The 12,694-nt window shown below is 35.0% G+C and overlaps 2 protein-coding genes across 2 annotated transcripts; one reads left to right on the plus strand and one right to left on the minus strand.

Annotated features, from left to right (window-relative positions):
• Positions 1–1,602: 1,602 nt before the first annotated feature.
• Positions 1,603–2,316, minus strand: LOC145325637 (late histone H1-like). The gene has a single exon (XM_080168597.1). The coding sequence runs from the start codon at positions 2,303–2,305 to the stop codon at positions 1,685–1,687; it is 621 nt and encodes a 206-aa protein (XP_080024723.1). The 5' UTR covers positions 2,306–2,316; the 3' UTR covers positions 1,603–1,684.
• Positions 2,317–6,183: 3,867 nt separating this feature from the next.
• Positions 6,184–6,498, plus strand: LOC145327117 (histone H4-like). The gene has a single exon (XM_080170654.1). The coding sequence runs from the start codon at positions 6,184–6,186 to the stop codon at positions 6,493–6,495; it is 312 nt and encodes a 103-aa protein (XP_080026780.1). The 3' UTR covers positions 6,496–6,498.
• Positions 6,499–12,694: the final 6,196 nt, after the last annotated feature.

Consider the following 12,694-nt stretch of genomic DNA (forward strand, 5'->3'; position numbering starts at 1 on the left):
TATGAATATAAACATGTTTAGATATTCCTGCTATTCCTTAGATATTATTATTATGAATATAAACATGTTTAAATATTCCTGCTATTCCTGAGTTATTATTATTATAAATATAAACATGTTTAAATATTCCTGCTATTCCTGAGATATTATTATTATTAATATAAACATGTTTAAATATTCCTGCTATTCCTGAGATATTATTATTATGAATATAAACATGTTTAAATATTCCTGCTATTTCTGAGATATTATTATTATGAATATAAACATGTTTAGATATTCCTGCTATTCCTGAGATATTATTATTATTATGAATATAAACATGTTTAAATATTCCTGCTATTCCTGAGATATTATTATTATGAATATAAACATGTTTAAATATGACACACGAGTGGAATCTAAACAGAAGGATGAAAGCAAAAACAATAATTGCTGCGCTATTAGAGTTAATTCAGACATCTTGAATCCCTTTTTAGTCAATGGAACTAACACAAGTTTATAGGTACATAGATTTTGAGTGATAAAAATGACAATAAATACAACCCCATTTACGACAAACAAAATCACCATTATATAGATAAAAATTATGGTCTAAAAGTTTGGACACTGGCTGTTTAAACAACCCATTGAGAATTTGATAAAAGTCTCAAAATTTTTTAAACCAACAAATAAGAGAACATGTATATAAAAATTACCACCATTAGATCTGTTTATGTGAAGTTTCCCTAAAATTTAGAACTCAATCCTTTCAGACGTTTAGAAAGTCTTAAATTACAAAAAAAAAACCTTACTACTTATATGATAGGCTACACACAGCATTTATTTACAAGCATGTGTGTGTTAATGAATACATGCAGAGATAAATTACACAGTAAGATGCGTAGGAACTGTATTCATAATTATTGTTGAGCAATTTTAGATGGTGGACACTCTAATTTTACTCTAATGTTTCACCCCTCCTTAACGCCTTCTATTACTTAAGGTAAACAATAGAGGTGTAGGTAGGAGGAATAATTGTAGCACAGATACTCTATAGTAGAGGTGTAGGTAGGAGGAATAATTGTAGCACAGATACTCTATAGTAGAGGTGTAGGTAGGAGGAATAATTGTAGCACAGATACTCTATAGTAGAGGTGTAGGTAGGAGGAATAATTGTAGCACAGATACTCTATAGTAGAGGTGTAGGTAGGAGGAATAATTGTAGCACAGATACTCTATAGTAGAGGTGTAGGTATGAGGAATAATTGTAGCACAGATACTCTATAGTAGAGGTGTAGGTAGGAGGAATAATTGTAGCACAGATACTCTATAGTAGAGGTGTAGGTAGGAGGAATAATTGTAGCACAGATACTCTATAAAAGAGGTGTAGGTAGGAGGAATAATTGTAGAGCAGATAATATATAACTAGGGTATGTAAGTCCGTCTGTCCCTTAGAATGACATTTTAACTCAGAATTTTTTATAGTAAAACTAAGGGATCCCACCCCACCCTCCCCCCTCAGAACCAAGGGGAAACTCGAAGAAATGATAAACCAATTGATAATTATATTATTATATATAAATTTATGAATCCACTTTTTTCAAGAGATAAAGATCAATCTTTCATAGCAAAATTTATTTTATGATGCAAACAATAACAAATTAATATTTTATGATGTAAATTTACAAGAAATACATAGTTATCATTTTGCAACAGTCTTCTTGGCTGCTGGCTTTTTGGTAACTGGTTTCTTAGTAGCGGTTTTCTTAGCAGCTGGCTTCTTTGTAGCAGTTGGCTTCTTTTTGTCTGTTGTTTTCTTGGCAGTAGTTGACTTTTTAACTGTAGCTTTCTTGTCAGCTGGTTTCTTCTTGTCGGTTGTTTTCTTGGCAGCTACTTTCTTTTTCTCTGTAGGTTTTTTAGCGGCTGGTTTCTTTTTATCAGTTGCTTTCTTGGCAGCAGGCTTCTTCTTCGCTGCTGGCTTTTTGGCAGCTGGTTTCTTGACATCCTTAGCCTTATCTCCAAGTTTATAGCTTCCAGCTCCTTTACCTGAGGATTTGGCCATTTTCAGTGTTCCACCAGTTACACCACGTTTCAGCGCCATTTTTAAATGTACACCAGCTTTATCTGCTGTAACTTTATAGTTGGCACAAATATATTTGAGAATAGCCTGTCTAGAGCTACCTGTTCTGTCCTTTAAAGCTTTCAGGGCGGCAGCAATCATGTCAGCAAAGGGTGGATGGACGGCTGGAACCTTTGGCTTTTTAGCAGTGGCGGTCTTGGCGACCTTTTTGGCAGGAGATACAGTGGTAGCAGTGTCCGCCATTTTAATAATGGTTGTTTGATGTTAATTGTCAATGAATTGATGAATTTGAGAACCTGTTGTAAATATATAAACTTAAGAGAGAACCAAAGAGAAAGCAGAATGCTTACAGGTTAAAATCTCGCTCCTGCATATTACATCAATATACTGTTTAATCACCACCTGAAAACCAAGCTAAGACTCCGCCCATAAATGCTCATATTTAGAATCCCCGCTTCCAAACTGATGCTTACGCATGTAACATCAAAATTGGTGTCTGACCACCTAAAGTTGATTTGACTCCGCCCATACAAAGAACATTTGAGAATCTCAAACCAAATATTAAATCAAACGCACCTAGGGGCTTTGTATTCAAAAGGGTAGAAACGGACTGAAAAAAAAGCTTAAACCCATCACAAGACTAAAGTCTGAAAATAAGATAGCCTAGAACCCTCGAGGGACCTATGTTACCTAAAATAGAGAATCCAATCAGTTCAGTAGTTATTGAGTTCTTAAGTTTCAGATAAAAGGCCCGTACTACTGTTTTTAAAATCTTATGGATATATGTATATTATTATTTTTGAATGTAGATTAAAATTCAGTAAATTTCAAAGTATTTTTTCTTGGATTGTGTTGACATTAAAATATCTAAATCACACTTATTTTCTTTTGGCGTAAGCCTAACCTAAAACTTTTTTTTTGCACTCAGTGTATTTTTCTAAAGACTGTATCGCTATTTGTAAAGTTCTCCTAGAGCATCTTGTCTAAAAATCATTGTCTGTTGGCTATAAGAAACATTTCTCTAGGTTAATGTTTTTTTCTTCAAAAGCTTTGCTTAAAGTGAAACTATATTCATGAATAACTTTATTACTAAGTATGTGAATCAACACGGCAATTTTAGAGTATTTATAAATAAAAAATCAGGACTTGGCAGCCGCCTGTAAAACAGCTAGAAGTGTAAACATGACCAATATATGGGAATCCTACTTTTATAGAAAAAAATTAAGCAATCCAAACTGGTTTTAATATGAGTCTGAGCAACGGCAAATGCGCGGCTGCCAAGCCCTGATACAATGCAAATATCCATAAAATTAGCATAACAAACGGACAGGCGGATATAATTTGATGTAGAGTACAAATGCATTAGTAGTCATATTTATAATAAATTTTAGTAGTCTTTCTTTGAGGTGAGAAAGATTTTTGTTAGGGGGGGAGGGAATTTTAGCGCGCTTTGTGTGATATTTAACCTTCCCTAAAGTTGAATTACCCCCCCCCCCCCCCCTAACAAAACATCTATATTACTAACAGTCGGACAGACCAGTAAATCATATAATCATTGCTGAATTGTATAGGAATTATTAACAAAATAAATTCTGCCAAGGTGAATAGTAGACGAGAACTCGCGTTTCCCACTAAACAAACAGACTGACTTCTTGAGTTATATAGTAGCTTTGCTTCTAACAAACATAAAAATGTAGTTTCGAAAGAAAACAAGAAAAATATTTTTTTAATCAATATAAAGATATATTTTATTAAACTAACAATAACAATATTAAATTCATATTTTTTATATTTTAGTTTATACTTCCTAAGTTGTAGGCTTCTTCACAATATATATTTTTAATAGATTTGACAATTTAACTAGAGATGAATTCGTGTTTTTCATCAGCACAATTGGACACCATGAAATTATTACATTCCTTCTCCACTCTAGCTGCTCTACCTTTAATAACAACTGAGATACACTTCTCCTTGGGAACTTTCTTGCAATCCTTAACAGGTTCATCCCCGCACACAATTCTTTCCATCTGTCTACATTCTTTTGTGTCAACAAATTTACAATTATGCTTGATTACATGAGATTTATCCTTAATAACTTTCATTAGATCATCAACATGATCATTCTCTGACTGGCAGACAATGTTGGATACGGTTATATCGCACCATTCTGCAAATTTCTTCTCGCATTTTTTCTGTATTTTCTGAGTGCAAGTTTCCACGAAAGAGGTTTCACACATTTCCTCAAGTCTATCATCTGTACCTGGAACCTGCACATCACTACATTTCTGGACCCAAGCAGGACAAAATTTTGAAGGGGGTTCCAAGGTTTGCAATTTTACAACAGAAGAGCCCATCAAAACAATACAAATTGTTTGCAGTAGTCCAAACATTTTTTTACTGGAATACTGGCAAGGCACTATATATTGATAGGTGAATTTGAGAAGTCAAAATTATACTGATTATAATCTCAAGAAACATTACTACATTACTTTTTTTGGGTGCCTAATGCACTGCTCATCAAATGATTGCGGTCACGCCCACAAGCCCTAATTTGACCGCTCTGTGATAGCTAGATTATGCCCCGCCTATTTTAGGAGACATGGAAAATTATAAAATAAAATATTTGAAACATTTCTTTAATTAAACAAGGGTGACAACATCCATCAAATCGAAGCTCTGAACCAGTAAGATAAACAAATATTAACACTTGTAGTGTGTCAGAATTGAATAGGCAAAATATATCTATGTCTAAGAAAATTTTAAGTAGATTTTTAACAAAACTGATTAAGTACAGGAAACTCTATAAGAAAATGCTTACACTTTAGGACTTGATTATAGTGATGTTTCGCTTGTAACATTTACTTTGTTGACTTTCCTAGGAATTAGTATTCAAAAAATCAAAAGAATATGTTAGATATATCACATAAAAATCGTTGAAAATCATAATTTTTAAATGGTCGGGACGTACTGCCTTTCAGGTAACAGTTATAGAGTTGCTACGCTATCTGATGGTACCAAACTGTTGCAATTCTAACATGTATGAATTAACAAAAAGGGCCTACTGTGACGGGCGGACGTACAGAACCTAATTATGGAAAATATTCAGTTTTTAAAAAATAAAAAAGTATAAATTCTAATATGCCTAATTTATCGATGAGAGATATATACAACCATAACAAGGATGACAACATCCATAAAAAGGCTCTGAAACGGTAGGACAAACGGACATTAACACTTGTATAATGTCAGAACTGAATAATCAGAATGCGAATGTATAAGAGTCAAAGCAAAATTGTAAGTAAATTTGTTGAAAAACTGCTTGATACAGGATAATGATTATGGACATACTTATATTTTTAAGACTTGATTATAGAGTTGCTTCGCTTATAATATTGTACTTTGTTGTCCCAGGAATCAGTATACCAAAAATCAGACCAATCGGATAATTAGGTCACATACAAATTTGTTGTTAAAAATGTAAAAAAATCAACATGTTTAAAATGGACGTACGGACATTCTGGTAATGATTATAGAGTTGCTACGCTTTCTAACTCGTACCTAACTATTACAGGAATTACCATGCAAAATTTGAAATCGATAGGACAATTCTAACATGCCTAAATTAACGAAAAAAGCTATTTAAAAAAGTAAAAAAAATCAACATGTTTAAAATGGACGTACGGACATTTTGGTAATGATTATAGAGTTGCTACGCTTTCTAAATCGTACCTTACTACTAAAGGAATCACAATGCAAAATTTGAAATCGATAGGACAATTCTAACATGATTAAATTAACGAAAAAAGCTATCCGTGACGGACGGACGGACGTACGGACGGACGGACGTACGGACGGACCGACCCTAATTATAGAAAAGCTTCGCTTTTAAAAAGCTTTGATTAACAAAACATGTTACTTACATTTTGACCGCCCATATATTTATCCATCTTAATCCAAAGTTAATCTTCAATCAAAGATAAAAATCTGACTCCGCCCATCGAGAAAATATTTTCAGCCAATAAAAATCCAGGTAAATATATTTAGCTTGGTATAAATACTGTGTAAACAATAACTCAATTATCAGTTGTTCAACTGTTTTCAATCAAGCAACAACAATCAATATGACTGGAAGAGGAAAAGGTGGCAAAGGACTCGGTAAGGGAGGTGCGAAGCGCCACAGAAAAGTCTTAAGAGATAACATCCAGGGTATTACCAAGCCTGCCATCAGACGTTTAGCTCGTCGTGGTGGAGTGAAGCGTATCTCTGGACTTATCTACGAGGAGACCCGTGGGGTTCTCAAGGTTTTCCTTGAGAATGTGATCAGAGATGCTGTGACCTACACTGAACACGCCAAGAGGAAGACTGTCACTGCTATGGATGTTGTCTATGCTCTCAAGAGACAAGGGAAAACCCTGTATGGCTTTGGAGGCTAATTTAGTGGCGGAACAACAACGGTCCTTTTTAGGACCACAATCTCTTTCTATTTGAGAAAATTTCTTTTTATAAAATATATTTCATAGGCATTGTAGATTATGAATATTCTGTATACAAAAAAATTTTCAATAGCTGTCGGACCATTATGCCGCATAGTATCTCGGAAACCACTGTACATTATTTAGTAGTGTTTTAGTCATAATCATTATTTCAGTTACAACTATGTAGAAGCTACTAATTATTGATTAATGATGTACCATTGAATAGCATAAATTAGAGAAAAACTTATAAATAATTAATAGTGGATTCGCCCCTTGAAGTTTTGCATAAAGATGTTCTTTTTTTGAGGGGAGGGGGGTGTCCCACCTTCAAGAAAATAGCTTAAAACAACCAGAGGACCAGTTGGTATAGCCCAATCTGTGCGGTTACCGAGATCTTAAGCTTCAGAAGGACAGACATCGTTTATGTATATTAGAGATGTTTTATGGATACAAACAAATTTTGTTGTTACATAAAAAGATAAACTCGAAAAAGTATTTAATGGTCAATGTTTACAACATTCTTTTAATGAATAAAGGATATACATGGATATATTGACAGCAGAAAATATTCGTTAATTTGTGTGCTATTATGGACCTCATTTATTGCCCAGTTCGTACATCTAGTAGGAGGGAAGGGGGAGGATGGAGGATATCGTTATTTTAGTCAGCTATGCGTATTACTTTATCATAGAACATGGTGCAACATCCAAGTAATAATATATCGATTATTTTTATCCTTATTTTTCTATCCTCCCTTTTATTGTTTAACATTTATCTTTTTAAGGATAAAATGTAATCAAATAAAAATAATTTAAATTTTATTAAACAGATTTATATTCATCTTTCATATTATTTATTAACAGCTTTAATTATTATTTATCGCATCGTATTATAGACATCTATCCGCGGACATTAAAATGAAAAATTATAAGATTAAAACCAGTTTTATTAGACCAGATGAGCCTAAGAAACGTTATGGCAAACTGGTATGATTATCCTTTTAATATATGTGGAAAATACGATCCTAAACATGATTTTCCGTAAACCGGTTCTAATACAGCGGACATTAAACGGTTTCGATGCCACAATGGAAATGGCTTTTTTTATACTTTTCAATTTGCGCGGAGCTGTCCTTTCAAGGTATAATTTCTTTCTAATGAACTACCTAACGAAAATTATCTTTTTCAGTGAATAAATACAAAATTTACTATACGATACTTTGTTCATGTTTGCAATTCCTTGCTGCTCTGCTAATTTCTGTATGAAAAATCTGGTAAAAATATTTCTAACAGTAGTTTTATGCTTCTTCAAGTATAAATGTAATTAAATTTAGTGGATTTATTGATGGGGAAGTTAAAACATATGTAACAGTGATTACCACACACAAATTTTACCTAAATATTTACACTAGAGGCTGCGCTCTTGGGGCTCGCTATTCGAAGGGACATGGAGGGGCAGAAAAATAGCTTAAACCATACCCAGACTTATTTATAAAATAAAATAGCCTAAAATCATCTCAGGACCTATATGAAGCTATATCATAAAGGTGAACCATATCAGTTCAGCAGTTAGCAAGATCCTTCGCTACAGATAAAAATGTTTAACACTTTATATAATAGGATTATCTGTGCGTTTACTTAATTCCCTCAAAGTGCATAGCGAGCACAGAAACACACTACTAAAAAATTTAAATTTAGGGTTGTGAGTGCAGTTTTTTTCCTGATGCCTAACCCATGCGGAGGGCCCTAACCCTGCAGGGCATATATCTACTGTGCACGGATCTTGGACAAAGTAGCTTCAGACAAAGTAGCTTCGGACAAAGTAGCTTCGGACAAAGTAGCTTCAGGACAAAGTAGCTTCAGGACAAAGTAGCTTCAGGACATTTACTTAAGAAAAGTAGCTTCCTAAGAAAACTAGTCTCCAATATGGCCGCAGCGCTCGGCCCCCTGGCCAGCCTAGCCGCGGGCTCTCGGCTCCCTAGCCTATAACCTAACCTAACCTAACCTATGTTAGCCTCAGAGCATTTATTTAAGAATAATATCATCAACTGATAATACATAGGTGGTTTAGAATTTCGAGGATTTTGCAAAAAGTGGTTGATAGATTTTTACAATTTTATTTTTTAATATTGTTTTTACAAGTTTTAATAATGTTTTTACAATTTTTTGGTTAGGTTAGGTTAGGTTATAGGCTAGGGGGCCGAGCGCCCGCGGCTAGGCAGGCCAGGGGGCCGAGCGCAGCGGCGATGACCTTTATTAACAGTAAAGGCTACTTTCCTTAGGAAGCTACTTTGTCCGGAAGCTACTTTGTCCCGAAGCTACTTTGTCCTGAAGCTACTTTGTCCTGAAGCTACTTTGTCCGAAGCTACTTTGTCTGAAGCTACTTTGTCCGAAGCTACTTTGTCCAAGATCCCTGTGCACAGCTAATTCATTGGGCAGTTTATGAGGTCTTAATAGACAGATATACCTACATTAACATTTCTTATTCAAGGCCTAAGTAATATAGTTTTAGGTAAAGTTATAGTGTATCCATCCTGCAATGGGGTATAAATAAGGAAGGGAGGGGACTTTGGACTCATAAAAACTTTGGGTACTTTTATTAAACCTTGATTGGGTGTTTTAACTATCCAACCAATCTTATAATTGTACATTCTATATCCGCGGAAAGCTGTTTATAATACGATGCGAGAAATAACTATTATCATCATAGGGACTAAACATCTTATTTACATCCATTGTCTTATCCCTTTAGATTCCTGGGTATAAATGTAGTAAACTAAGATACAATAAAGTGATAAAAACTTGATCTATATAACAAGAAAGAATTATTCCAATAACATCGAGATTTTTTATTTAAAAAAATGTTTCAAATAGGGAAAGAGAATACGTCGGAGTGGACAAACGCAGGAGTGTTAAGATATTAAGGGGGGGGGGGGCGTAATGACATTTATTCGTAATCCGTGAGCAAAATGGTCTTAAAATTTAGCTAGACCCTTCAAACTTGGTATATAAGCCTAGTCCTATAGGTATTACATCTAAATGGCAAAAAAAATCTAAAAATTTTTATTTTAAGGTTAGGTTAGGTAAGAAAAACCCTGCGGAAATGGGGTTTTTAGGCTTTTTTTGGTCTATTTTGATGTGGACACTTAACTTAAATTGTTTTTTCTTAGGGTTTTAACTTAAATACACTGTATCTATTCATATGGACTTTATTTAAGATGATTCAGCAAGTCGGGGACCGACCCCAGGGGGCTAGGTGGGTGGCCCGCAGGGGTTAAGTGCCTTTTTCCCAATACATATGTTGTAATACATCTAATTATAGGTTTTTTAGGTCAAGGAACTCAAATTTAGAGCTAAAATAAGCATTAGACTAATCTGAAGCTAGCCCCAGCGGGCTAGGTTGGTGGCCCGCAGGGGTTAAGTGCATTTTTTCCAATATATATCATGTTATATATCAAAATATAGGTTTTTTAGGTTGATAAACTCAAATTCTAAGCGATAATTAGCATTAGACTAACCTGAAGCTAACCCCCCCGGGCTAGGTTGGTTTTCTGCAGGGCTTAAGAGCATTTACCTAACCTAAACTAGAAACTTACTTATGTTTTAACATGTTTTTTTATAAACTTTGTCTATTAATGAGGACTTTATTTAAGATAATCCAGCAAGTCGGGAACCGACCCCAGAGGGCTAGGTTGGTGGCCCGCGGGGGTTAAGTGCATTTTTTCCAATATATATCTTGTTATATATCAAAATATAGGTTTTTTAGGTCAAGAAACTTAAATTCTGAGCGAAAATTACCATTAGACTAACCTGAAGCTAACCCCCCCGGGCTAGGTTGGTTTTCTGCAGGGCTTAAGAGCATTCACCTTACCTAACCTAGAAACTTACTTATATTTTTACAGGTTTTTTTCTTGAATAAACTGTGTCTATTAATGAGGACTTTATTTAAAATGATCCAGCAAGTCGAGTACCGACTAATCTGAAGTTAGCCCCAGCAGGCTAGGTCGGTGGCCTGCAGGGGTTAAGTGCATTATTTTCCAAAATACATCTTGGGATATATCAAAATATAGGTTTTTAAGGTCAAGAACTCAAATTCAGAGCTAAAATAAGCATTAGAATAATCTGAAGCTAACCCCAGCAGACTAGGTGGGTGGCCTGCAGGGGTTAAGTGCATTTTCCCAATATATATTTTGAGATACAACCAATTATAGGTTTTTTTTAGGTCAAAGAACTCAAATTCAGAGCTGAAATAAGCATTAGACTAATCTGAAGCTAACACCAGCGGGCTAGGTGGGTTGCCAACAGGGCTTAAGTACATTTTACCTAACCTAACCTAAAAACTTACATTTAATAATATTTTTTTTAGGTTTTGTTTCTCAAATAAACTGTCCATTCATGTGGATCTTATTTCAGATGATCAAGCAAGTCGAAGACTGACCCCAGCGGGCTAGGTGGGTGGCCCGTAGGGGTTAAATGCATTTTTTAGAAAAAGTATTTGTTATCATACATCAAATTATAGGTTTTTTAGGTCAAGAAACTCAAATTTACAGCTAATAAAAGGATCAGACTAATCTGAAGCTAGCCCCAGCGGGCTAGGTGGATTGCCTGCAAGTCCTAAGTGCATTTTACCTAACCTAACCTGGAACCTTACTTTTTTTTTAGGGTTTTTTTCTGGAATAAACTGTGTCTATTTATGAGAACATTATTTAAGATGATCAAGCAAGTTGGGGACCGACCCCAGCAGGCTAGGTGGGTGGCCCGCAAGGGTTAAGTGCATTTTTTAAAAGTATGTGCTGTCATACATAAAATTATAGGTTTTTTAGGTCCAGAAATTCAAATTGAGAGCTAATTATTTAAGATGATCTAGCAAGTTGGGGACTGACCCAGGCGGGCTAGGTTTTACTTAGATACACAGTGTTCAGTCCTAAAGCCATCATTTAAAAGATTCTTCATACAGGAGGCTGACCCAAGGAGGTCCCCAACTTGCTGGATCATCTAAAAAAATTTCCTCATTCATAGACACAGTTCATTCGAGGAAAAAACCAAAAAAATAAGTAAGTTTCTAGGTTAGGTTAGGTAAAATGCACTTAAGCCCTGCAGAAGATCTACCTAGCCCGCGGGGGTTAGCTTCAGGTAACACTTATGCTTATTTTAGCTCTGAATTTGAGTTTCCTGACCTTAAAAACCCATATTTTGATATATAACAAGATATATATTGGAAAATAATGCATTTAACCCCTGCGGGCCACCGACCTAGCCCGCTGGGGCTAGCTTCAGATTAGTCTTATGCTAATTCTAGCTCTAAATTTGAGTTAACTGACCTAAAAAAACTTATAATTAGATGTATAACAACATATATATTGGGAAAAATGCACTTAACCCCTGCGGGTCACCAACCTAACCTGCTGGGGTCGGTTCCCGACTAGCTGGATTATCTTAAATAAAGTCCTCATTAATAGACAAAGTTTATTCAAGAAAAAACATGTAAAAATATAAGTAAGTTTATAGGTTAGGTTATGTAAATGCTCTTAAGCCCTGCAGAAAACCAACCTAGCCCGGGGGGGTTAGCTTCAGGTTAGTTTAATGATAATTTTTGCTCAGAATTTGAGTTTCTTGACCTAAAAAACCTATATTTTGATATATAACAAGATATATATTGGAAAAAATGAACTTAACCCCTGCGGGCCACCAACCTAGCCCGCTGGGGCTAGCTTCAGATTAGTCTAATGCTTATTTTAGCTCTGAATTTGAGTTCCTTGACCTAAAAAACCTATAATTAGATGTATCACAACATATGTATTGGGAAAAAGGCACTAACGCCTGCGGGCCACCCACCTAGCCCCCTGGGGTCGGTCTCCGACTTGCTGAATCATCTTAAATAATGTCCATATGAATAGATACAGTGTATTTAAGTTAAAACCCTAAAAAAACAATTTAGGGTAAGTTTCCACATCAAAATCGACCAAAAAAAGCCTAAAAACCCCATTTCCGCAGGGTTTTTCTTACCTAACCTAACCTTAAAATAAAAATTTTTGGATTTTTTGCCATTTAGATGTAATACCTATAGGACTAGGCTTATATACCAAGTTTGAAGGGTCTAGCTAAATTTTAAGACCATTTTGCTCACGGATTACGAATAAATGTCATTACGCCCCCCC

The sequence above is a fragment of the Acartia tonsa genome, chromosome 8 (assembly GCF_053477335.1).
Source record: "Acartia tonsa isolate MP-2025a chromosome 8, ASM5347733v1, whole genome shotgun sequence".
In the NCBI taxonomy this organism is placed as follows: Eukaryota; Metazoa; Arthropoda; class Copepoda; order Calanoida; family Acartiidae; genus Acartia; species Acartia tonsa.

Coding starts and splice junctions, on each gene's coding strand:
- LOC145327117 (XM_080170654.1), top strand. CDS start 6,184: ATGACTGGAAGAGGAAAAGGTGGCAAAGGACTCGGTAAGGGAGGTGCG.
- LOC145325637 (XM_080168597.1), bottom strand. CDS start 2,305: ATGGCGGACACTGCTACCACTGTATCTCCTGCCAAAAAGGTCGCCAAG.